Source organism: Pelophylax lessonae, assembly GCF_965119305.1.
Source record: "Pelophylax lessonae genome assembly, chromosome: 12".
NCBI classification, from domain to species: domain Eukaryota; kingdom Metazoa; phylum Chordata; class Amphibia; order Anura; family Ranidae; genus Pelophylax; species Pelophylax lessonae.
This window is the reverse complement of record NC_138779.1, coordinates 121,337,533-121,365,064: the sequence shown is the minus strand read 5'-3', so window position 1 is coordinate 121,365,064 and position 27,532 is coordinate 121,337,533. Positions and strand designations below refer to the sequence as shown.

Sequence of the window (27,532 nt, the reverse complement as noted above, 5' to 3'; positions counted from 1 at the left end):
GTAATGTTCTGGTACCTTTGGGTACCCTAATTACTCTTTCATAAGTGTATGCGCCCCACCATTCTCTTTTGGTAAGGTGCGCATACACCTTTAAGACTGATGCTGTCATCACTGAGCGCCGGACTGGATGGCTATTTAGATCGCCGGCTCTCACTCACATGTGTTCGTTCAAACTGCTTTGTGCCTTGATGCTAACCTGTCTTGAAGCTCTCATGCTTGCAAGCATACCTCGCTGTCGGAACCACGCTGCGCTGATCCCTGTATCCCGCTACCGGATCATCCGCTCTTGCCGAACCTCTCCTCTACTACATTGCTATTAGTGATAAGTACCCCACAGGGGAAACCTCTATAACCTTTATACTAAAGCTTACACTATCTAGCTCTGCATACTAAGGACTATTACTACATCTGCATTATCTAAGATTGCTAGCTCTTGAGCCTACTACCACCTGTTCTTGCACTGGGTTGATCTCTCTTGTATGTCCACCTGCTACTCTGTCATCTACTACCATACATGATTGCTAAACCTATCTGCATCCCATCTGCTACTATCTTACTTTCAAGAACATTTCCTTTCATCTGTCTGTCATCTACCATCTCTACCCAACCTGTCTCTTCAGCCTATCATCACTGTGTTACTATATACATAAGTCACTCTAGGAAACATCTTATTGAGTGTGTGTATTCACTTGCTGAATTGAGATCATCCACACATGATGAGTCATTGAGAGTTGGGAATGGTGTCTCAGCGTTTCTCTACATGACTACTGAAGTGGAATATTTCTGCAGCTGAAAATCCACATCATAAGTAAACCGCAGGAGCGTTACACATTGTAGCCAAGAACTACACCAAACCCACCGCTGGAAACTCATTTATGCATTATCAGAGCTGCCATCATCCCAGGTGGATCTCCAACATTCCAAAAAGTCAGTTTTGCCGCCTGAAGCGCAATTGTACTAAACAACATGATTACTGTGAACAAGTGCTCTTTTGGCCCAAAAATTCCTAGATAAAGGTTACCCCTCACCCCTGGTCCAACAAGCCCACTCACATTACCTTCAAAGGTATAATTCTAATGTTTCCCATACCTCATCTCATCCACAGAGTCCACCGCCCCAACCTCAACGGTTCACTACACAGTTTCACACTAAATACAGAAGAATGGAAAAGATCTTTCAAAAACACTGGTCCATCCTGCTAGAGGACCCAAATTTAAAATCCGCCATTCCCCCCATACCCAAGGTCTCTTACAGAAAATCCTCCAACATTAAAAATTTGATTGCTCCAAGCAAACTTAAGTCCGTCCCCACCCACCCCACTAATACCCTTTGTCTCATCCCCCTCATAGGGATGTTTCAGTGTCGCAAAACCCTGTGCCTCACTTGTTCCCATATCCAACATGGTCAAACAGAATTTACCGTCAAAGGCAAAACATACCCAATTAAACAATTCCACAATTGTTCATCTGAATACTTAATATATTGTCTAACTTGTCCGTGTGGACTATTTTACGTGGGACGCACCATCAGGCCACTCAAGAAGCGATTTGGCGAACACCGTCGCCTTGTCGAGAAAGGTCCTAACATGTCCGTATAGTCAATTGGCTCCTTATCATGCACACCCACTAGTATTTTAATCATTACTGTTGTATTTATTTAATCAATATAATTTAATCATTTTTATATTATTATTATTATTATTTTTTAATACCATAACTCATCATCCAATTTTATTCAATTCAAATTGGCTTTTAGATATAACAATCTATATATATCAGTATATATTCCCAATACATCGTTTTAGGTTCTTCTTTTTTCCCCCTCTTCCCCCCCCCCCCTTATATGTCCTTGTAAGCATTATCAGTCCAAGCCTTACACCTCTCCTCCGCTTTTCACATCTCCTTGTGCCGCTTTGCTTTGTTTTAATTTGTCCCTGCTGAGCCTCTGTAACATGTCCCCTGAACTGCTGGCATAAATACCCACATCCAAAATGGCCCATGCACGGCCTGAAGAAGGAGCGCATGCTCCGCAACGCGTCACCGTTCGATCCACACTGTGTCTCCAGGAAGTGATGTCATAGCCCTCCGACCTATGGACCCACGCTGCTATACCACCGCCGAGGATTAGCATGTCCCCTGCCTCTCAACAGGAGATCGCCGCTCATCCCCTACAGCGCCAGCTCTGCAAGGAAATCGGAAACGACACCCTGGATGAACACTGCCCAGATGCTCTATTTGCTTTGAGATGCCTGCTTTTAACTCACTTTTGTGAGTAACACTCTTTTAATTGATATTAAATACTTGCATTGCTACACTTAGATTGGCACCTGGTCTTCTCTTCTCTCTTTTTTTGGGAGTTTCTTTTCACTGTTCTCATCCCTCATGTGTAACACTGCTTTGGGACGTCCCAATGGTTAAGAAGATCAGGAGCTGTGTCCCTCAATGAACGAAAGAGAAAATGGGATTTTTGACTTACCGTAAAATCCATTTTCTGATGTTCATTGACAAAAACAGCACCCACCTGGGACTGCCCATAGGCATAGCCAGACTTTTTTTACACTTGGCGTCCTTCTCCTGTAGGAAGCAGTATAACCCAGTGGTTTAGAAGAACAGGAGCTGTGTCCGTCAATGAAAATCAGAGGAATGGATTTCACGGTAAGTCAAAAATCCCATTATTTCCTGCCGTAAAACCTGGTGAATTTAGTCCCCTGGGCCACAACGTAGAATGAGACATAAATTGCTACATTGACAATAGATGACATTCAGTTAAATATTTAAAAGATCTTAATGTGGTCATATTGTAATATAAGAAGATTCCTAAAATCTGTTTTAATATATATCTTTTAAATATTTTTAATTATCTGGTTAATGTTTATATTCCTTTCCTGTTATGTCCATATACTGGTATTTAGCAAGCAAGAATTAATACATGTTTAGGATAGGGTATGTTTCATATACCTTTATTTATTTTTCATTGCAAATTGGTTTACCACTTACAGCTACATACATGCAAGTTTGTTTTTTGGCTGTTGAACGGAGCATGCATGGTTAATGGAAAACATAGAGGTAGTAAGTCGATTGGAGATATAATTCATTTTTTAATGAATAGAGAATGAATAGTGAATGGAGGACAACTCCTCTATTTCTTTCTTCTTTTTTCTTTTTTAGGTAATTTTTCTCTTCTTTTTTTTATACCATTTTTTATATACTTGCATTAAAAATGTATTTTATTATATAGTGTATATATATATATATATATATATATATATATATATATATATATATATATATATATATATATATATACTGTATATGGATTATGCTTTTTAAATAGACCTTTGTGGAATGATGTTATTATGAGAAAATTCATTTTGGGAAATATTTTAATTTTCTTATAGCATTTACATATATTTGGAATTGTTGGAATGACGCTTAATGTAAAGTACCTGTATCAATATGGTAATTAGAGTGTATAGAAAGTATAATATCTAGACATTTGGGTGACACAGGAGCAGTGAAATTGTCTTTTCTTCCTGTTTAAGTATTTAAAGAGTGGTGTGTGACGTCTCAGGAGAGTCTCCGTTCCCAGTCGATGCCTGTTATGGGGAAACACGTCGGGTGGAGCCGAAATCTGTGACGTCACCATGCCCCAGTCTGCAGATGAGGTCTGCGGCTGTATTTTTTTGCCTTTTAACATTTTTGTTCATGTAAGTGCAAAAATCATCCTTTAAGAAATGGTAATTATACATAGTGCACTATAAAGTCTCCGCCTTCTTAAACCCCTTATGCTGGAGAATACCTATAGCAGGATGATCCAAGGACTCAGGGATATTTGACCTATATTGGATTGAAGCTGACACCTTACCAGTAAGGATTACCTTTCATGGAGCCATAGGAGTGGAATACTCCAGCTGGTCTATTTTGATACAAGTGCATTAAATCCCTATTATTTGGGACCCATCTTTTCTGATGAGAAGCGTGCAGTCGTCTGTGTTGGAGAAAGCACCATTTGAAGCACCAGTGTTGTTATGAATCACATTCATAAGAGCACTATAACTGGACTTTTCTTTTCACTGTGATTTATGTAGATAGGATAGATAGATAGATAGATAGATAGATAGATAGATAGATAGATAGATAGATAGATAGATAGATAGATAGATAGATAGATAGATAGATAGATAGATAGATAGATAGATAGATAGATAGATAGATAGATAGATAGATTTAATTATTGATTGAACACTTAGTATTTTATTTTTAATGTTTTTAGGTTGCAAACGTATTTTGTTTTGCATATAAGGAAAAAAGCCTCCATAAATAGGAGAGCTAGGGATTTTTAAGGTGCCAAATAACTCCGGTTGAGTGTCGGCGGGGGAGCCGCAAGACCGCTGCATGTGAAATCTGAGTAAACAAAGCTGGACTCACTGGTGTCCTCCATTATCTACAGATATACAAAACACCTATTGTCGTTGAACAACAGTAAGGCTGATTTTGATCATAGGGTTCTTTGGATTTGACTCTGTTTGGAAAATTCAAGTTTACTATTCTAATTACCCCTCCTGCGGTTAATTATCAAGACCAGCTGGGGCTCACTCTGATCTCAAGTGAAACAGCTGATTACTTGCATTTAACCACTTAAGCCCCGGAAGATTTTACCCCCATTCCGACCAGGGGGTATTTTGCGATTCGGCACTGCGTGACTTTAACGGACAATTGCGCGGTCGTGCGACGCTGTACCTAAACAAATTTGGCGTCCTTTTTTTCCCACAAACAGAGCTTTCTTTTGGTGGTATTTGATCACCTGTGCGATTTTTTGATCACGCGCTATAAACAAAAAAAGAGCGTCAATTTTGCAAAAATAGCAATATTTTTCACATTTTTTTATATGAAATTCCCCCCAAAAAAATGTAAAAATCAAAATTTTTTAACATTTTCGGCCAATTTGTTTTATGCTACCTATGTTTGGTAAAAAAAATCGCAAAAAGCGTATTTTGATTGGATTGCGCAAAAGTTATCGCGTTTACTAACAAAGGGAAAGATTTTTGTCATTTTTGTTGTTTTTTTAACGCGTAATGGCGGCGATCTGCGATTTTTTTGGCTGTACTGCGACATTGGGGCGGACAGATCGGACCCTTGACTGACATTTTTGACACTTTTGGGGTTACCAGTGACATTTCTACAGTAATCAGTGCTATACATATGCACTGTTACTCTAAAAATACACTGGTAGTGAAGGGGTTAACTTTATTTGGGAGGGAGGGGCTGTGTGTGTCCCTAGGGGCGTGCTTTCTACTGTGATTGGCTGTGGCTTGAGCTGTAAGGACACTGATCAACGGATCTACATAGTAGATCCGTGTGATCAGTGTTTTTACACTGAGGAGAATGACAGGTGGCTTGTTTACACAAGCCGCCTGACTTTCTCCCTCTCCCCCGCCGATCGCCGAGTCACACGTGCGGGGGGGTCCGTGACCACGCGGGAGCGGGAGCGCACCTCCGGGAGCGTGCGCTCGCTCCCTAGACCCTCACAAGCTAGTGACGTAGCCCTACGTCACTTTGCCTGTGAGGGGCTGGCTGCCGACGTAGATGTGGGCGGAGTATTGGAGGTGCAGGCATCAGAGCAGAGTAGAGGGGTGACAGTTAGGAGGGGTAGAAGGGGACAAGGCAAGGAGGCTGATCCTGGGCTGGAGCACCCCAATAGATACACCCCGTTGTGTGATGTTGGGGAAACCAGTCAGGGACCAGCATTGCTGGAGCAGAGCGACGCCCCTAGCTGCCAGGGGAAGAACTCCTCCAGTGAGGCCGGGAGAAAGGGAAAGGAAAGACAGGTGCTGGTGGTAGGGGACTCAATTATTAGAAGGACAGATAGTGTAATCTGTGACAAAGACCGTGTGCGCCGAACAGTCTGTTGTTTGCCGGGCGCTCGGGTTCGGCACATCGCGGATCAGGTGAACAGATTATTGGGTGGGGCTGGGGAAGACCCAGCTGTCATGGTACACATGGGTACCAATGACATAGGCAGAGGAAGACGGAGAGTCCTAAACGATTTCAGGGACTTAGGCGCTAAGTTGAGGACTAGGACCTCCAAGGTAGTATTTTCCGAAATACTACCTGTACCTCGAGCCACACCTGAGAGGCAGCGGGAGATTAGGGAAGTTAACGAGTGGCTGAGGAGCTAGTGTAGTAAGGAGGGTTTCGGGTACCTGGAGAACTGGGCCGACTTCTCAGTCGGTCACCGGCTCTTTGGTAGGGACGGATTGCACCTAAATGGGGTGGGTGCAGCCGTACTGGGTGAGAGGATGGCCAAAAAGTTAGAGGGGCTTTTAAACTAGGGAATGGGGGGGGAGGGTACAGATGTAGAATTAGCCAGTGGAAAGCAAGTTTCAGAGGGCAGAAATGGGGGCATTAGCAGTAGGGTGTTCGGAGCTCCTATACCCAGGGTGGGTACGGGGAAAAATCAAGAGAGCAGCCTAAAAACATCAAATGAGGATAAATGTAACCGATCAAAATTACGAGGCTTGTATACCAATGCCAGAAGCCTGGCCAACAAGATGGGAGAGCTGGAGCTGCTGATGTTTGAGGAGGACTTAGATTTTGTGGGGATAACTGAGACTTGGTTTGACAGCTCTCATGACTGGATGGCGACCATTCAGGGGTATTCCCTTTATCGCAGAGATAGAGAGGGTAAAAAAGGGGGAGGGGTATGTTTGTATATTAAGAACAGTATACAGGTAAATATGAGGGATGATATTAATAATGGAGCTATGGACGAGGCAGAATCCCTATGGGTAGAGCTTCAAAGGAAAGGCACGGTGGGGAAGGTAATATTGGGCGTATGCTATAGGCCCCCCAACCAGAGGGAGGAGGGTGAGGCGGACCTCATGTTACAGATAGGATTGGCAGCAAGGATGGGAAATGTCATTATAATGGGGGACTTTAATTATCCTGATATAGACTGGGCAGAAGGAACCGCGCATTCAGCCAAGGCTCGGCAGTTCCTAAATGTTTTGCAGGACAATTTCATGGGTCAGATGGTGAATGCACCGACAAGAAACAATGCGGTACTTGACCTACTGATTACCAACAATACAGACCTGCTCACGGATATAGAAATACGGGACAACTTAGGGAACAGTGACCATAGGTCAATTGGTTTCAGTATTAATTACAGTAATAGGAAACACAAGGGTAATATAAGGACACTGAATTTCAAAAGAGCCAATTTCCCTAAACTGCGCTCGCTGCTAGAAAATATCAAATGGGATAGAACCCTGGGAACAAAGAACACGGAGGAAAAATGGGGGTGCTTCAAGAGCATACTTAACAAGGGGGTGGGCCAGTGCATTACACAGGGAAATAAATTTAAAAGAGCAAAACTAAACCCTGGGTGGCTAAACTCCAACATAAAAATGTATATTAGAGCTAAAGAAAAGGCCTTCAAAAAATACAAGACTGAGGGGTCATTGGCAGCATTTAAGCACTACAAAGAGTGTAATAAGAAATGTAAAGACGAAATCAGGGCGGCTAAAATAGAACACGAGAGACATATAGCGGAGGAGAGTAAAAAGAACCCCAAGAAGTTCTTTAAGTATATAAACAGTAGGAAAGCGAGGCCAGAGCACATTGGCCCCATAAAAGATGATAAAGGAAAAATGGCCACAGAGGACAGAGAAAAGGCAGAAGTGTTAAATAATTTCTTTTCTTCAGTCTTCACAAAGGAATCGGGGGGCTACACGAACCCCGTTTGTAAGGCCGAACTAAATAATACACCTCAGGAAGTGCCGCCATGGCTAACAGAGGATAGACTTAGAGCTAAACTAGAGAAACTTAACATAAATAAATCCCCGGGACCGGATGGCTTGCACCCAAGGGTTCTTAATGAGCTCAGCCAGGTGATTGCCAGACCATTATTCTTGATCTTTAAGGATAGTTTACAGACGGGTATGGTGCCAGCTGATTGGAAAAAAAGCCAACGTGGTACCAATATTTAAAAAGGGGCCGAGATATATCCCGGGTAACTATAGGCCCGTCAGCCTAACATCAGTAGTCTGCAAAATTTTGGAGGGGATGATAAGGGACCACATACAAGACTTTAGTAATGAAAACGGTATTATAAGTAGTAATCAGCATGGATTCATGAAAAATCGTTCGTGCCAAACCAATCTATTAACCTTCTACGATGAAGTGAGCTGCCACTTAGATAAAGGTAAGCCTGTGGATGTGGTGTATCTGGACTTTGCAAAGGCCTTTGACACCGTTCCCCACAAACGCTTACTGTACAAACTAAGGAAGGTAGGTATGGACCATAAGGTGAGTACCTGGATAGAGAACTGGCTCCAGGGGAGAGTACAGAGGGTGGTGATTAATGGGGAGTACTCGGATTGGGCGGGTGTGGAAAGTGGGGTCCCCCAGGGTTCTGTCCTGGGACCAATCCTGTTTAATTTATTCATAAATGATCTAGAGTAGGGGATATCTAGTACAATCTCAGTATTTGCAGATGATACTAAATTAGGCATGCCAATATCTTCTATGCAGGATGTGGAAATCTTGCAAGCAGACCTGAACAAAATAACGGGGTGGGCAACTACATGGCAGATGAGATTTAATGTAGAAAAATGTAAAGTAATGCACTTGGGGGCCAGAAACCAGAAAGCAAGCTACTCACTAGGGGGGGAACCTCTGGGTGAGTCTAGGATGTAAAGGGACCTGGGGGTACTGGTAGACAACAGGCTTGGCAGTGGCATGCAATGCCAAGCCGCCGCGAGCAAAGCTCCCGCGCGGTCACGGACCCCCCCGCGCGTGTGACCAGCGGACCCGATGTCCGCCGGTCACTCGGCGATCGGCGGGGGAGAATGTCAGGCAGCTTGTGTAAACAAGCCACCTGTCATTCTCCTCGCTGTAAAAACACTGATCACTCGGATCTAGTATGTAGATCCGTTGATCAGTGTCCTTACAGCTAGAGCCACAGCCAATCACAGTAAGAATCACGCCCCTAGGGACACACACAGCCCCTCCCTCCCAAATAAAGTTAACCCCTTCACTACCAGTGTATTTTTACAGTAACAGTGCATATATATAGCACTGATTACTGTAGAAATGTCACTGGTAACCCCAAAAGTGTCAAAAATGTCAGTCAAGGGTCTGATCTGTCCGCCCCAATGTCGCAGTACCGCAAAAAAAATCGCAGATCGCTGCCATTACACGTTAAAAAAAAAACACCAAAAATGACAAAAATCTTTCCCTTTGTTAGTAAACGCGATAACTTTTGCGCAAACCAATCAAAATACGCTTTTTGCAATTTTTTTTACCAAACATAGGTAGCATAAAACAAATTGGCCGAAAATTTTAAAAAATTTTGATTTTTACATTTTTTTTTGGGGGAATTTCATATAAAAAAATTTGAAAAATATTGTTATTTTTGCAAAATGTACGCTCTTTTTTTGTTTATAGCGCAAAAAGTAAAAATCACACGGGTGATCAAATACCACCAAAAGAAAGCTCTGTTTGTGGGAAAAAAAGGACGCCAAATTTGTTTAGATACAGCGTCGCACGACCGCGCAATTGTCTGTTAAAGTCACGCAGTGCCGAATCGCAAAATACCCCCTGGTCGTTTAGCAGGAAAATCCTCCGGGGCTTAAGTGGTTAAAGACCACAACATACAGGGGTATACAATGTACGGTTAAAAGCAAACACACACACACATCATAGGTTGAACTGGATGGACTTATGTATTTTTTCAACCTCACTAACTATGTAACTATGTAACTATGTATGTAAGATCGGCGTTAGGCAGCTGGCAAGTGGTTAAAGCATGTGCAGTTCAGATTTTTGTTCTCGAGTCCGTGATAATTGACCATAGAGGTAGCACTAAATATATCCCCTGAAGAAACCGCATTCGGTGAAACATGTCAGGATTGCTACTCTATGACCATATCGCAAACAATCTATGTGATAAATTTTGGAAAAATTGACACAGGCGATTTTTAAATATTGTGGTCCTTTTATGTATTTTAAACTTTTGATCAATAAAAATGTATTTCTTTTAGACAAATGTTACGACCAGAGTTATTTGGCACTTTAAAAATCCCTAGCTCTCCTATTTATGGAGGCTTTTTGCCTTTTCTTGTATCCTCCAATTGGGATTCGGTGCCCTTGAGAAACTCTCCAAGCATACTTCTCTCCTGTATATTGTTTTACATATGTTCTTGAAGTTGAGTATTTAGACTTTTATGAGCTGCAGCACCTATATATATACATATATATATATATATATATATATATATATATATATATATATACATTATTTTGTTTTGGGTGAATATATATTTTTATACATACTGTCAGCAGTGCAGTACAGTATCATCATTTAACGGGTGTGGCAGGGACACTGACTGGTGACAGTATGGAAAAAATAAAGAATATATATTTTTTTAATGACTTTCTTTACACACTTTGACCAGAGAAATATCATGTTACCACAGTAACAGTAACGTTGTACTACTCTGGGGAATTGATCATTTTTTTTTTTTTACATGTTATGTTTTTTTCATATGGCAATGAATTCCATTGCTATATGCAAGCATTTTACTGAATGAAATAGATTCATTCACTTTTTTTGTTGTGATTAGCTGTCATTGGCCACAGCTGACCACATGGCACAGATTGGCCGTGAATTGCCCAGTCTGTACCATGTGATCACTGTAATCAATCACAGCTAGCAACACAATTGTATACAATAGATGGCTTGAAAGGAAGCCATCCATTGTTTACAACTGTCATGTTACCTGCTGTGATTGGTTACAGCTGTCACATGGTACCAGCAGCGGGCCGGTACAGGGATTAGTCATCGGCTGTGTCCGGTGGACGCATCTGGTGACAGATCGCGCTCCAGAGGGCGGGATCCGGGAGGACGTCATGTGACATTCACCTGGATCAACAAGAGGCCAGCACTAGTGCCAACCGCCTATAGGCTGGGCGGGAACAGGTAAAGTGGTACACCCTCACATATACCCAGTGAAGTGAAGAGCCTCAGATGATACACAGAGATGAATCAAATCTTTCTACATATGTTTTACTTGTTTATCTGCAGAATTCTCTTCCCTACACCCCTTCAAAAGGGCAGAAAGTGTTGAAATATTTCTTCATCTGTCAGGAACACAGAGTAGGGGGTGGACAGGCTGCAGTTATATTGTGTGACAGCTGATTGGAGGAAAGGAACACCCCCCCCCCCTTCACACAGCAGAAGAATTGTGTTCTAAATAGACAAGCTGCGTGCTGAGCTCTCTCCTCGACGCAAATTTTATCTCGTGTGTCGGAAAACTTCTCCAAAGTGACAAATGCTGATAACAGGGGGACAATGCACCAAAGATAAACGGCACTTAGAACGACACAGGTCCCAGAAGATTGTCCGTCTATTCAGGACGCACAGCACGACTCGCGCATGCGCAGTGCGCACCCGGCTGTGAAGCTGCAAGCTGTCACAGCTGGGTGCCCACATTAGAGATGCCAAGAGGAGAGAACCGAGTCTCCCCCCGGCTGCATCACTGGACTGTGAGACAGGTGAGTGTGTGTTTATTAAAAGTCAGCAGCTACACTTTTTGTAGCTGCTGACTTTTAATAAACACAACAGCCAGAGGAACTCCACTTTAAGCCTGTCTATATATGTATATGTATCTCTGTATGATAATATTGATAATAACATATCTAGCACGCTCAACTACTGAATTCCAAAACTGTAGCAGACAGGTAAACACCCAATGGCCATTTGAAATGTGTAAATGTTCATCGCTTGGGCACCGTGGCTCTCAGAACCTCCCCTCTGATCATATTCTCCCCAGGGTTTGTTATTGATGTTTTGTGTGTTGGCTTCTTTAAAGCTGCATCCAGGGATAATTTATCCCCAAAAGGAGTACTGTTCAATCATTTTTTGGATGCCTTTGAGGTTCAAGTTAAGAAATAGAGAACAATGGCTCTATCCCTTTAAATCCAGAATCAAAAAGATTGGAATGCAAACTAACCACACTCGTGCTCTAGAGGAGGCCCATAGGAAGAGGTTTAATGTTGAAAAATGTAAAGTAATGCACTTGGGTGCCAGAAACCAGAAAGCAAGCTACTCACTAGGGGGGGGGGGGGGGGGAACCTCTGGGTGAGTCTAGGATGGAAAAGGACCTGGGGGTACTGGTAGACAACAGGCTTGGCAGTGGCATGCAATGCCAAGCCGCTGCAAGCAAAGCCAACAGAATACTGGGATGCATAAAAAAGGGGATTCACTCCAGAAATAAAGAGATTATTCTCCCTCTCTACAAGACTCTGGTCCAGCCACATCTGGAGTATGCTGTCCAGTTCTGGGCACCGGTCCTCAGAAAGGATGTGCTGGAACTGGAGAGAGTCCAGAGAAGGGCAACAAAAATAATTAGGGGAATGGAGGACATCAGCTATGAGGAAAGACTACAAGCACTGAACTTATTCTCTCTGGAGAAGAGACGATTGAGGGGGGATATGATATCAATGTACAAATACTGTACTGGCGACCCTAGCATAAGGAACAAACTATACAGAGAAAGGGAATACAATAAGACACGTGGCCACTGACTAAAACTAGAGGAAAGGCGGTTTAACCTTAAAGTACGTAGGGGGTTCTTTACTGTAAGAGCAATAAGGATGTGGAGTTCTCTTCCACAAGCAGTCGTATCAGCAGGGAGCATCGATAGTTTCAAAAAACTATTAGATGGGCACCTTAAAGACCACAACATACAGGGGTATTCAATGTACGGTTAACAGCAAACACACACACATCATAGGTTGAACTGGATGTAACTATGTAATCCCTTTTTGAAGTTACAGTAAATGGTGAATGAAATGATAAGGTATATCAGGTGAACAGTTCCAATGATGTGTACACAAACACACCCAGCTCAGGAAGCATATCTTACTTGTATCATCTTCCAAAGATATTTATATGGCATATTGTACTCATGGACTATATGGTATGCCAGTGACCCCCAATCACACATTGATCACACATTGAACTTCCTTGGAAAGAACACGTTACTCCATAATGTATGCTATGATACAGTCTTTTTGCCATAGATGAAGGATTAGCATATTCAATAGAACCCCATTGGGATCAGAAGGGAACTTATCGTTCAGAGTTATTGCTGGCAACCATTTCTCCAGGTAAGTTTCACTGGTGGTGTGTAGACTCAATACGCCAAGGGTGCAGGAAAGTTCAACGGAGCAGATAGTAGGGCAATGCCCAGAGCCTGACGGGTTTCGTCAGGGGTCCCGGCTGCTTCAGAGGCTGTCTATCGTTTAAGTGCAACATCAACACAATCAATTTTCTCTTTTCTCATTTAAATCACATACTCTGCTAAACTATGTGCAGAAGAGAACAAGAGAGCACTTTTCCTCTAAATGTCAGAAGCACCATTGGATTAAGCTGCATCTAGGACCTATCACCATACTGTGGTCCCAAGGTCTCCAGTGTCTCCCCCTCAGTCATCTCTCCTGGACCTCTGGGTTCAGCTCCTCTCATCTGTTCCTCTGGCCCTCGGGGCGACCTCCTGCGACCACATGCCACTGCTACAGAGAAGGAGGCAGCCACCCCTTCCCTCCGGGACTTTGCTCTCCAGCCAAAGACCTTGCAGCACATGTGCTCCTGACTTTTATACAGTATCCCAGAATGCACCGAGGTGACCAGCCCTCTGCCAAGCACCAGGACTGTATCAAAGCCTATACATCCATTCGTCAGATGTCCTCCCACTGTCCAACATGCCTCCCTATTGGACCAGTGTGAAATACTTCTCAAGACACAATGAATTGCATACTGAGCACAATGAGCAGACTTTACTAACCAATCCTGCTCTCTGGTAGGCAGAGAACAATATAGATTTACCTGCAGCCCCTCTGGTAAGCAGGTAGGGCTCAAAACTATACTTTCTAACTAGTACCTCCCTAGGAGGGTGTTACAATAGTGTGTGCTCTTGCTCACTGCTCACTGAGGCTGTTAACACTATTTTGATAAGATTTTTCCTTACTTACCTGATGTGGAGCCTTATCTTATAACATATTTAACCTTTCACTGCATCCTTTAGTACATGCTTCACCAAATTGCAGTAATGTACACAATAGAGTCCTTGATATTGTTGTAAACAGCCTACTCTATGCCCCATCATAATCATTAGTACTATAACAGAATTTGAAACTCTCCTAGAAGTGCCTGCGCATACCTGCAGCAGTTCATAAACCCTGTAGATATAGCCAAATGAAGGACCATTCTGACAGGCAAATGGCACTACCTCATAGTGCTAAAGTGTGACCAGGCTGGGACTAGGTGCAAGCCTGGACATTACCTGGAAGTGATGGAAATCTGCCTGCCAGAACAGCCCAGCATTTGGTCATATCTGTAGGTATAGTATATTTAGGCACCACTTTAGCATTTTTTTTTTTTTAAAGCTGATATTCAGTTCTAGAGATGGGCCGAATGTTGGGTGGCATCAGCCAGTCCACTTTTGGATCAGCGCATTAATATTGTAGCAAGGAAGGCCCGATCTGTGGGTAATTAACGAGCCTCTCACCTGGCTCCACTGTAAGGGTAACTACAAATGTGGTACCTTGGACTGCCCTTGTTGTTCACACATACTGTCAGGAGATAACATACATTCTACAGGTAATGGCAAGTCGTTTAAAATTGATGGTTTCCATAATTGTAACACTAAACACATTATCTGTGTATTTACTTGTAGTGCATGTTCTATAAACTATGTAGGATGGACTATTCGCTGACTCAGAGATCGCTTTCCAGAACATTTAAGTTATATTAACAATTATCAGTCTACAAATGTAGCTCACTACTTTAACTCAGTATACATGTGGGTGATCTATCATTAGTCCAAGTACAAGTCATTGAAAGGCTTAAATTACCATTGAGGGAAGTATATGCCTTTTACCTCCTATGTAAAAGAGAGGTATTTGGTACTTATAGACTTCAAACGAGAATGCCTGATGGTTTAAATTTTGAGTGGGATATTACGCACTACTATGAGTGACCATTCTTTCTCGTGGTGGTGCATACCTGTTACCTACCTCTATCCATCTAGTTGTTCTTGTGGGTCTATAGCTTGTCCATGCTATTTATAAACATCCCAATTTCATTGTTTAGATTGCTTTATTAATAGCTATTTTGTTTTTTTTGTTCCTTCCTTGCTTCTTTACTAGACTTAGTGTCGGGTCACACTTATGCGATGCGGGAAGGCTGCGAATTTGCAGCCTGTTCCCGCATTGATAACGCACCCCTGGCAGTTCACACTGCCATATGCGATACGCTGGGGGTGTCAATGAAATGTTAACGACACCCCCAGTTTGATCGCATATCGCAGTGCGATCTTTACAGTTCGCACAGGATCGGATCGCACAAGTGTGAACCACTGTGCGATCCGATCCTGATGCGGCTGAAAAAAGGGTCCTGTGCGTCTTTTGTGCGGGTGCAGTGCGAATTTAGCCATACAAAGTGTATGGCTGAATTCGCACCGCACAGCCGATCGCATGTAATGAAGGAGCAGTGCGCTCCGATATTACATGCGATCGCCGCACTCGCAAGTGTGTGAATCGGCACTTAAGCTACATATTACACTTCTGTGTTTTAATATTCATGGATTCTATTAGTTCCAGTCAAATTTTTGTTTATTTTTTTTTTTTTTAACATTTGCCATGCTGGATCTACTTTGCATTTTTCATCGTATGTGAGTTATGATAATGCTATTGGTTTTGATGTAAATCTAAATATTTGCTTTATTTTTATTTTTACTTTTTTACATACTATGCGTTTCCAGTATTAAGGTCACTATTATATGTGCTTACATTTGTGATTTTTTCAAATATATATATAATTTTCCTGCAACTGGTCTTCTCTTTACCGTGCCTGCATTCATGCACACCTGGTGTGATATACATGGTCTTTGTGTCTGCAAACATATTGGGTTTTGCTATAATTTTTCTATTTATTCTTGTTGTTTTTATCTGTACATGTATAGACATTAACCCGTGTCTGTTTTGGCAGATTAACTAAAGCATAACTCTACTTTTGTTGAGAAAAAAACATTCCCCTCTGGGTGATCTATGTACATTACAAAGATTTTAACAAACTTTGTTGCAGATTCCTACATTTTGGTATTCTGAAGAAATCCCTGTGTGTTTGTCTGTATCCATGTGGGAAATTGAGTCTAATGGGAGTGGTTACATAATTATCAATCAGCTGTGCATCTGCAGGGCTCTAATGAGAAAAACTTCTGGGCCTCCATCCCTTTAGACGTGATTTCCTATTGGAAGTATCTTCCAATCTTACCAAAAATGACATGTTTGTACTATCTGTGTACAGAACACCTGCAGGTACCCATATTGCATTGCATTTTCAGAAAACTACAGAGCTAAAGACTGAAAAGGACAGGTCATTTTTAATACCATTCAATTACAATTTGACTTGTGTTGAAATTGTATATGCCATGTTATTTATTCTTTATTTGCTATTTTTTCCCCCCACAAAAGTAGAGTTACCCTTTGAGCACCCTATTACATTCAGTTGTATCTTTGTTACCTAAAGGTTAACTATGCAGGTGCCTTTTGGGTTATGAGTAAGCAAATTGTTTCATGAAATGCATCAACCATGCTGCTGACCTTGTGTGTTGTGGGATTGTGATGCCAATTGTGGATTTTACACAATATAGCTAATTTTCTCTGAAGTCTGGAGTGCGGTCGCCCTTCCTTCTATACATTGCTTGTCATGCCCAGGGCACGGACTGGACCAGCACCTTGCCGTTCAGAGAGGGGATTGTATCACCTGGAGTGGTGTTGCTCTTTTTTTATTGCCCTCATAAATAGCATTGCCTGAAGGTGTTTTAGTGAAGTAAATCATTCTTTCTTAAAACAATCAATGTACAGAAAATAACAAATAAATATATATACATCAATTATCAAATAACTACCCTTAGGGTGTTAAGTTAAAACATCACTCCACCTTGCAAAAAACAAAACTGCATAGATTTTTCATCCCTACAGGAAAATGATTTAAAAAATTCTATTAATACATATTCATATAACGATTTAGGCAAATCAAAAATCCTGAGGACCTTGTAACAGATACACATCTTTATTGCTTCCCTTACTGCCAGCAATACCAAGATTATTATCTTATTATACCAAGCTGTGTTCTGTATTTTCTCTAAGATTTCAAGAATTTCTTTATCAAATGTCAATTGACACATTTATCCAAACTGAATCTGCTTTATAGTACAAGGTTATTCCAGAATCTTCTATCACCTGTGGCGCATATGCACTGTGACAAAAACCTATTCTAAATGTCTCTGTCTGCACGAGTCAACATAATTTTTTTTTTTTTTTTAAATGCTCAAAAACATGCACAAATGCATTGATCAAATATGGTACAGGTGACCAAGGAGTGATACTTGTATTGCAAGAAATACCATGTGAATAAAATACAGCAATATAAAAATTGCCCAATATCTTACCTAAAACACTGTTTTTGGTGTGCTTTCCCTGCTTAAGTCATTGTGTAGTATAACAGTGCCACAAAAGGTAGAAAGGTAAAGAAAGTAAAACATCACTTTTTCTTTCACCAGCTGCTATTCTGGATGACCCCATGGAATGCAGTAGAGGAGAGAGACTTTCCATTACATTGGCCAAGGACAGAATAAATCGACACCCTGAGAGACAAGGAAAATCCAAACTTGAGGTTGACATCTTTGAGCTTTTGAGAGACAGCGAGTATGAAACAGCAGAAACAAGTAAGCATTTTTTTTCTAATGCTACAAACAAACATTTATGCTACAGGCTCAAGCTGGTGTGATTACAGAAAAGAGAGGGTTATCTGTGCTTGGAACCTCTATCAGCAGCCAAGCACTATAACCCAGGTACTAGATATATAAACAATTTATAAACAAAATGTGGCCCTGTACATATATTAAGTGCGTATACAAAAACAAATAAATGTAAATAATAGACTAGTGAGACAAAACCAAAGTCCATAAAAGAAAACTCCAAAAGGAAGAAAGTCTCAAAGGAAATCTGTGCTCAGTAAAGAGATCCAGAGATCACAGCAGTGACACCAACATTCAATCCACACTGGAGGCTTACCAGAAAGCAAGCGATCACCCTTATTCAGGGAGATCAAAACTCACTTGGTTGAATCTCAGATCCAGACTGATTCAGATGTCATAATGATTGCCTCAGAAGATAAGTGTATACACGAGTAAACACTCCAGGAAGTAGGCTACTGCAAGCCATCATTCGTATTCAATGGGCGGGGTATATAAAAGACATAAACTCCACATAGCGCAGTACTGTACGACTTGTATTATTTATTAAAAACAAATAGTAGTGCACTTACATTTAGGACGATATAAAAATTCCCAAGCATGATAAACATGATAAACAGGTGGGCTTCCCACAGTTAAGATGGCCGAACTCTGGTTGTGCATGCACAGTAGCATGTGTACGTGGCTCCACTCAATTAATTGTATCTGTTTTTTTTTTTAAAATGTCTTTTTATTGAAAAATTTAGATGTATAGGTACAAAACATAGCCTTTGGGCATTCCCTGGCTAATACATAAAACATAGAACTACTAAAAACACCTCCTATTATAGAACCCCAAAAAAAGGTGGAAAGAAACAACACACCTTCCATACACCTCACTCTGTCATTCTCTTATAAAATCACTTCAAGGGTTGATGAATTATAAGGAAATTCCTGTTCCCTCTCAACCAATAATAATAAAAAAGATAATGTATCGGAATAATATTAACTTGTGTTTAGAATCCTACCTGAATAAATGTAATGTGAGTCCCTGCAAAGGAATGAATGTGTTCATATTATAAACTAAACCTTAACAGGGGGGAATGAATTCAGTCTGTGGACTCCTGATCATCTGTTGTATACTCTGAATCTGTCAACAAATGCCAGACCTTCTCTTCCTCGGGCAACCCTGGGACAAATAATTAGCTTTGTATAGGTGTACAACCTTATTGATTAAACGCTTTCAGAAGGGCAGATTAAGGGCTGTGTCTGATTTCCACTTGAGCACTATCGCCTTCCTGGCATAAAATAATAGGAGACCCAAGAGAGTACGCATCGCCCTACTAACAGCCAGAGAGTCAACTAACCCCAGTAGGCAAACACCAACTTTTACAGGGACCTGTATAGTAGTTAGGGTAGATATAAACTGGGTCACTTCCTGCCAGTAGCTACTAATCTGAGGGCACTCCCAAAAGATATGGGCGAATGCAGCAGGGTCACTAGAGCATCTCCAACTGGAAGAAGAGGAATTAGGGTGTGAGGGAGTCACTTTGGTTGGGGGGCTCATGGAACCCAGCTTACCTTAGAGAGGTTGGGAAATCCCTGTCTCAGGTCCCTAGGCCCCTCTTATGTGTAAGTCACCCTGTGTCCATTAGGGGCACAGGGTGGCCAAGAAACAATGGACTTAATGGACACAGAATATGGTTTGGATTACTCATAGGACAGTAATATTTGTCAACAACCTCTCTCAAGAAATATGAAGATTTAATCCCACTTCACACTGTGAGACCTAAATCCTGTTGTCATGAAGTCTGTGACTCCTAAATAATCAAAGCAATGCTTAGATGTGTATTCCATGTACTTTAATGTAAGAGACGGACAGACTTTTACTGGGGTCTCTTCCTTTATATAGTCTGTATAATAAGGTGCTCTGTGTTTTTACTTAGGATAATGTGTAATTTTGTATTTTGTTTTAGCCTTGTTGCCGGCAGTCTGGTTTAAGTGCGCTGAGTTAATTAGCATGTTAATGATAACCTTGTCTAGATGGGATTAGCCATGAGTCAGCTGTACCTCGTTATCTAACCATTGTGTGATGTTTTGGGTAATATTTGTAGTGACTGACATACTTCTCACGTGTATAAAAGGTTGTTTCTTGTTCAATAAAATTAGTTAGTTGTTTTCAGATAAGAACAAGCTAAGTTGTCGGCTGGTTATGTATGTAGGGCGGCTGGAATATTTATCTATGTTCAAGACTGAAGGAAGGCATATACTGATGGAGGCCCACAAACACAGTGTGGGTTGCAGTTTTGTTACACTGTTTGGCAGTGGCGGGAAGCTTTCTGCAGTCTGGGACATCCAAACATCCACTGGGATCCAAGGAAGAGGAATTCGGAAGGAGGTTGGGAGAGATGCGGATACAGCACAGGGGACCAGTGTCAGAGAAGGTCCTGCTAGGATGCTATGATTTAATCTGCTTAGAACTCTGGAAGGAAATGCTAGCCCGTGAGCAGGGAAAAATACTCCCCTCCTTCCAGGAAAGGTACTGGTCGCAGTATGGATTTTGGGTGCTGGTTTTGGGAATGGAAAGCTGAGGAACAAGGAAAGGAAAGCTGAGTTAAGCAGGCTTGTCCAGGAGGAGATGCAGAGCTCTCCTCTGGTATGTAACCCATGTGTGCCTGTGGACAGCGGATGACAGCCCAATAAAAGGCTTTGGCTATTGCAGACTGGGACTGTCATTAGAGAAGTGGTCAGAGGACCCCAGCTATGGGATCGATTTGGAGTGGCGGTTAGAGAAAATTATGGATTCCAGAGAAGAGATCCTGAACATCTCAGAAGTGTTCTGGGCACTGGAAGATATGGAGTTTCTGGCCGTTCAGGAATGGGAGCTGGAGATCGCATACAGATGGCTGCTAGACTCTGCTCAGCACCAGCCAGTGTTCCTGGGAGAGAAGATTGTAGGTCCCTTGTCCCAGCAGCAGCCAACAGCACTGGGGCTGGAGATGGCCGCGCCCCCTACCCAGCACCAGCCAGCGTTACCGGGAGAGGAGATTGTAGGTCCTTCATCCTAGCAGCAGTCAACAGCACTGGGGGTGGAGATGGTCGGTCCCACTACCCAGTCCCAGCCATGGATTACAGATTTAATTGACTTTTCATCAGAGGATGATATGGATGATAAATCACCTGCCAAAGTGTTGGCACTGGGCCCGAGGACCACCAGCCTGTGCCCTGGACTTTCAGCAATTCCAGAGACTGGGGATTTAATAGACTTTTCTGTTGAGGAGGAATGTCCCAGTGAGTTTATAGCAGAAGAGTGGGCATCCAGGCATAGCGCTGCTAACCTCTGCCTGCAACAATTGGTGACCCAGGAAGATGTGTGCAAGGCCATTGACTTTTCAGTTTACTTCCCTGCTGAACAGCGGGCATCAGGGCCTAACATCACTGAACTCTGTCCTCAACTAACAAAGGATGGGTTTCCTGAGAAAGTGGATGGGACTACAGTCTTCACTTGTATACCCCAGGGATGCTGGGCAGTCGGCCCAGATCCCCAACAGCCTGACAAAGTGAGCCCTGCCACCCTGTCTTGTCTCCAATGGCTGAAAGAACTTCAAGGAGAAGAGCCAGTCCACGTTTCTCCCCAGCGGTGGGTATGTTTTACTCGAGAGAGGCAGAGGTTGGCTGGGTGAGTAACGCTGTGTTCCGGACAATTTGTTTGGGGTACTGTGTGGGAACAGGCATTGGGGGACAGGAACTATGGACTAACGTCAAAGTCAACCCGTTTGGGGTCTCCTCCTGCGTTAGTCTCCTTTGAAAAGAGTAGAGATGTGATGGGAGTCACTTTGGGTGGGGGGCCCATGGAACCCAGCTTACCTTAGAGAGGTTGGGAAATCCCTGTCTCAGATCCCTAGGCCCCTCTTATGTGTAAGTCAACCTGAGTCTATTAGGGGCACAGGTTGGTCAAGAAATTATGGACACAGAATATGGTTTGGATTACTCAAATGGGACAGTAATATTTGTCAACAATATCTCTCAATAAATATGAAGATTTAATCCCACTTTACACTGTGAGACCTATAGTCGGACTGACGAAACGTACGTTGGGAACGTGAGATCGTAACTTCCGGTCGAGAGGAACACAGGTGGAACGCGGAAGCGGCGTTCCTATCCCTTGTAACCGTGATTCCTGCATTGAAGGCTCTTTGTTATCTTGGATGTAGTAAGTGTGATTTTAAACGATTAAACGGTTTTTGTCATGAGATACTGCGTCATGAGAGCTTTTCTTTTCTCTCTATTCATGTCTTGGTCGTAACATTTGGTCTGGATATATACTCTCTTCGGTGAGAAAGCGTTCCCTCTATACCAAACGCTAATATAAAAAGGATGTATGGTCTGGTCGGAACACATGTGGAAAGGAATATGTTTTAGTGACCCCCTATAATCAAGGGGTCCTATATTTCTGGTAAGCATATATATTTGCTTGCACTGGGTGAACGTGTGGAGGTGGAGGCTTTTAAAGGAACACACTCCTATCAAGTCTAGGATTTTTCCATTAACTGCTGTTACTTGGATTTTTGTTTGGATGTTTTTTGAGCACCAGAGACTTGATTTATTCATTGCCACTCTCTATGGACTGAGCACAAAAGTTTGGCACATTCACTTTAATTATCAGCACATTTGTGGTTTTATTTAATATATTACTGTGATTCAATTTCTTTGTTGAGAGCCATACCTTTATATAGTTTGTTCAGTTGTTTTCAGATACATACAAGCTAAGTTGTCGGCTGTTTTTGTATGTAGGGCAGCTGGAATATCAGTCTATGTTCAAGACTGAAGGAAGCCGTATACTGACGGAATCCCACAAACACAGTGTGGGTTGCGGTTTCGTTACAAGGGTATATATGATGTAGTCATTGTGGTGTAAAATAAACTCTGTGCACTATTTTAAATTGGATCAGCCGGTCTTTAGTCAATATCAGTGCTTGAAATGAGCTGTCCTAGAGATCTTCCCATTCTTCATTGTCCAAGTCCTGCTTCTCCAAACGCCATGCAGTTAGCAGGGCATCTAGTCCCACATGAACAGAGGGAAGTAGTGACTTGTAGGTTTTTTGAGAGTGCTGTCCCAGAGGAGAACCTCCAAATTGTCCTGCTTCAATCTACACAAGGAGGATCCAAATTGCACTGCATAGGCGTGTTGGAGTTGCAGGAATTGGAAGAAGAATGCATTAGGCAGTGTAAATGTATCTTTCAAGCTATCAAACATAAATAGTGCACTCCCATAATACATATCTGAAAGGTATGTGATTCCTTTAGCAGCCTTAAGACCAGGGTCTGGTAAGGAATGAAATTCTGGTAGAATGGGATTAAACCAAAGCGGAGTTGATGGGGACCTTTTACCCCTCACTGTATTGGGTTTAGTAATGACAGCATGTCAGGCCGTTATAACTGCCCTCATAGCGACTGTAAGGGGCGGGTGAGAGACTCTCAGACCCCTGTAGAGGAGATTACGGAGGGTCCCATAGGATCCTGAATGCATCGCGTCTAATACTACTGAGGCATTTGTATCATCAGAGATAAGCCAGTTATGAGGGTGGGTAAGCATGGCCGCCAAATAGTAGGTATGAAAGTCTGGGCAAGCCAAGCCCCCTTGCGTCCAAGGTCTGCATGAAAATTTCCTGCTAAATCTAGCTGGTTGGGATTACCATAAGAAGGAGCCTATAATTGAATCTAATTGTTTAAAAAAAGGATTTCGGTAGCCACTCTGGGGTGTGCCTAAGGCTGTATAATAGAACTGGAAGGATTTTCATTTCAATTAAATACATTCTCCCGATAAGGGATATAGGGAGATGTGACCAGGCTTTTAATCTCTGTTTACACCACTGAAGAGCTGGGGACAAATTAAGATGTCTAAAATCCTTAGTGTTGGATAAATATTGAGAGAAATAGTGAGAAATATTGATCACTAAATAGTTAATAGTCGTTGCCCATTGCAAAGGAGAATTGGGGTCAGTCAACCTTTTAGCCCCTTGATCAATCGGTAACACAAGGGATTTATCCCAATTAGTATATATGTAGACCCGAAAGGGGCGCAAAGCGGTCCAGGATCCATAGTGCTTTCAAAAGTGAAGGGCAAGGGTCCCGTAGAAAGAGAATGAAATCATCAGCATAGAGCGCTACCTTGTCTACAGTGAAGCCCACACAAATCCCAGCTACCTTATTGGATGCCCTCAATGTCTCTGCTAACGGTTCCATGGCCAGCATGAACAAGGCAGGGGAAAGAGGTCACCCCTGCCTCGTCCCCTTCTGGATCGGAAAGGGATACGACAACTTGCCATTCAGCTTAATGCTAGCTAAAGGGACTTTGTATATTATCTCAATAAAGACCAGGCCGAAACCAAAGAGCTCTAACACCTGCATCAAGTAACCCCATTGGACTGTCTCAAAAGCCTTTTCAATATCAAAGGCTACCAAGACCTTTGAGGCAGTCTCTTCAGGCTGAAGCTGGAGATGTGTGAAAACCCTGCGGATATTAACATTGGTGGATTTCTCAGGCATGAAGTCAGTTTGGTCAATGTTGATAATTGATGGAACACGTGCATTATCCTGTTGGCTAGGGTTTTAGTGATGAGCTTTAGGTCATAATTAGTAATGGGCCAAACACCCCCCTATTCGGTTCGCACCAGAAGACCGCGAACGGGGGAAAAGTTTGTTCGAACTCCATTAAAGTCTATGGGACTCGAACCTGAAAAATCAAAAGTACCAATGCAAAAATCTTTTTTTTAAAACTATAATTTTCTAGTTTTAAATATTGTGCTTGGGGGTCCCCTTAATGTGCCTGTAAAGTGGCGCATTTGTGCGATGTATGTAGCCTGCTGCAGCAATACTGACATTTCTAAAGGAAAAAATTGAATGTAAACATCGGCTCCCGGCAATACAGTAAAAAAAAAAATGAAAAAAAAAAAAACAGCGTAGGGCCCCCCTGAGTCCCTTCGGGTCTGGTATGGATTTGGATCTGTTACGCCAAAATTAGAAAGAACAACACATAGGAGCAGGGTGCAGGAGCGGATCCTGCTGTTAAAAATTTGATACAAAATTGAAATCGCATGTACTTGTCATATAGGTGCAGGAAAATTGGGCCTTGGGTGTTGGTAGTGCCTGAACACCGCAACCCCTCGCAGTTAATCTTGCTGGGCGCAGGAACGAGCCCTGCTGTTAAAAATTAGAAACAAACATTGAAATCGCATGTACTTGTCATACAGGTGAAGAAAAATTGGGCCTTGGGTGTTAGTGGTGCCTGAATCCCGCACCCCTCGCAGTTAATCTTGCTGTGCTCAGAAACAGGCCCTGCTGTTAAAAATTCGATACAAAATTGAAATCGCATGTACTTGTCATACAGGTGCAGAAAAATTGGGCCTTGGATGTTGGTGGTGTCTGAACACCACAACCCCTCGCAGTTACTCTTGCTGGGCGCAGGAATGGGCCCTGTTGTTAAAAATTAGAAACAAACATTGAAATCGCATGTACTTGTCATACAGGTGCAGAAAAATTGGGCCTTGGGTGATAGTGCTGTCTGAATCCCGCACCCCTTGCAGTTAATCTTGCTGGGCTCAGGAACGGGCCCTGCTGTTAAAAATTTGATACAAAATTGAAATCGCATGTACTTGTCATACAGGTGCAGAAAAATTGGGCCTTGGGTGTTGGTGGTGCCTGAACACCTCAACCCCTTGCAGTTTCTCATGCTGGGCGCAGGAACAGGCCCTGCTGTTAAAAATTAGAAACAAACATTGAAATCGCATGTACTTGTCATACAGGTGCAGAAAAATTGGGCCTTGGGTGTTGGTGGTGCCTGAACACCGCAACCCCTTGCAGTTACTCTTGCTGGGTGCAGGAACGGGCTCTGCTATTAAAAATTGGAAAAAACATTGAAATTGCATGTACTTGTCATACAGGTGCAGAAAACTTGGGCCTTGGGTGTTGGTGGTGCCTGAACACCGCAACCCCTCGCAGTTACTCTTGCTGGGCGCAGGAACGGGCCCTGCTGGTAAAAATTCCATATAAATTTGAAATCGCATGTACTTGCCATACAGGTGCAGAAAAATTGGACCTTGGTTGTTGGTGGTGCCTGAACACCGCAACCCCTCGCAGTTACTCTTGCTGGGCGCAGTAACGGGCCCTGCTGTTAAAAATTGGAAACTAACATTGAAATCGCATGTACTTGTCATACAGGTGCAGAAAAATTGGGCCTTGGGTGTTGGTGGTGCCTGAACACCGCAACCCCTCGCAGTTACTCTTGCTGGACGCAGGAATGGGCCCTGCTGTTAAAAATTAGATCCAAAATTGAAATAGCATGTACTTGTCATGCAGGGGCAGAAGGACGCACTAGCACCTGTGACAAAGAAGGGGGGGAACTAATATTGCAGCAACAGTACCTTATGCTGCTAAAAAAAAAATAGAAAAAAAAAGAAATATATATATATATCTATATATATATAGATATATATATATGAACAATTCCAAAGTGTTATGTGCTCAGTGCAAAGGGATGTCCAGTAAGTGGGTGCATAACTCGGTGACGGATTCCCCCCAGTGTTTTGATCCTGCATGCGGACATCCCTTTGCACTGAGCACATAGCACTTTGGAATTGTTTTGGAATATTGCACTTTTGCACCATTATTTATAATTTGAACTTTTATGAAGCACGGACACTTTAAATTTCAGCACTGTGAAGAACCAGTTGGGGGTTCACTTTTCATATGAATTTTAAGTGTATTTTTATTTTATCTGAAAAAAATGTGTATTTGATGATGCATAATAGGACACCATAATATCTTTTAGCGCTGTCTCCCTTTCCTCACTCACTAAGCACACAACTCCTTGTTGTTTTTGACTAGCGGCTCAAGAAAAAATATTTATTTATTTATTATAGTTGCACAGATACGCAACATTTCATTCACAATATAATTTATCACAACTTCCTTTTACTAGAATCCTAGGCGCGGTCACGTGAGGTTATACACTCACAACTTTTTATTTTATATATACAGTATATACAGTGGGTACGGAAAGTATTCAGACCCCCTTAAATTTTTCACTCTTTGTTATATTGCAGCCATTTGCTAAAATCATTTAGGTTCATTCTTCTTCCTCATGAATGTACACATAGCACCCCATACTGACAGAAAAACACAGAATTGTTGACATTGTTGCAGATTTATTAAAAAAGAAAAACTGAAATATCACATGGTCCTAAGTATTCAGACCCTTTGCTCAGTATTTAGTAGAAGCCCCCTTTTGATCTAATACAGCCAGGAGTCTTTTTGGGAAAGATGCAACAAGTCTTTCACACCTGGATTTGGGGATCCTCTGCCATTCCTCCTTGCAGATCCTCTCCAGTTCTGTCAGGTTGGATGGTAAACGTTGGTGGACAGCCATTTTTAGGTCTCTCCAGAGATGCTCAATTGGGTTTAAGTCAGGGCTCTGGCTGGGCCATTCAAGAACAGTCACGGAGTTGTTGTGAAGCCACTCCTTCGTTATTTTAGCTGTGTGCTTAGGGTCATTGTCTTGTTGGAAGGTAAACCTTTGGCCCAGTCTGAGGTCCAGAGCACTCTGGAGAAGGTTTTTGTCCAGGATATCCCTGTACTTGGCCGCATTCATCTTTCCCTCGATTGCAGCCAGTCACCCTGTCCCTGCAGCTGAAAAACACCCCCACAGCATGATGCTGCCACCACCAT

At 42.4% G+C, this 27,532-nt stretch overlaps 1 protein-coding gene across 2 annotated transcripts in view; it reads left to right on the top strand.

The window, feature by feature from the left end:
• GRIK4 (glutamate ionotropic receptor kainate type subunit 4) overlaps window positions 1-27,532 on the top strand; it is a 665,019-nt gene that overhangs the window by 403,220 nt on the left and 234,267 nt on the right. For both annotated transcript variants that reach the window (XM_082273781.1, XM_082273780.1), the window contains exon 4: window positions 17,633-17,797. In XM_082273781.1, coding sequence (XP_082129907.1) covers window positions 17,633-17,797 — 165 coding nt within the window. The remainder of the gene's footprint in view (window positions 1-17,632; window positions 17,798-27,532) is intronic.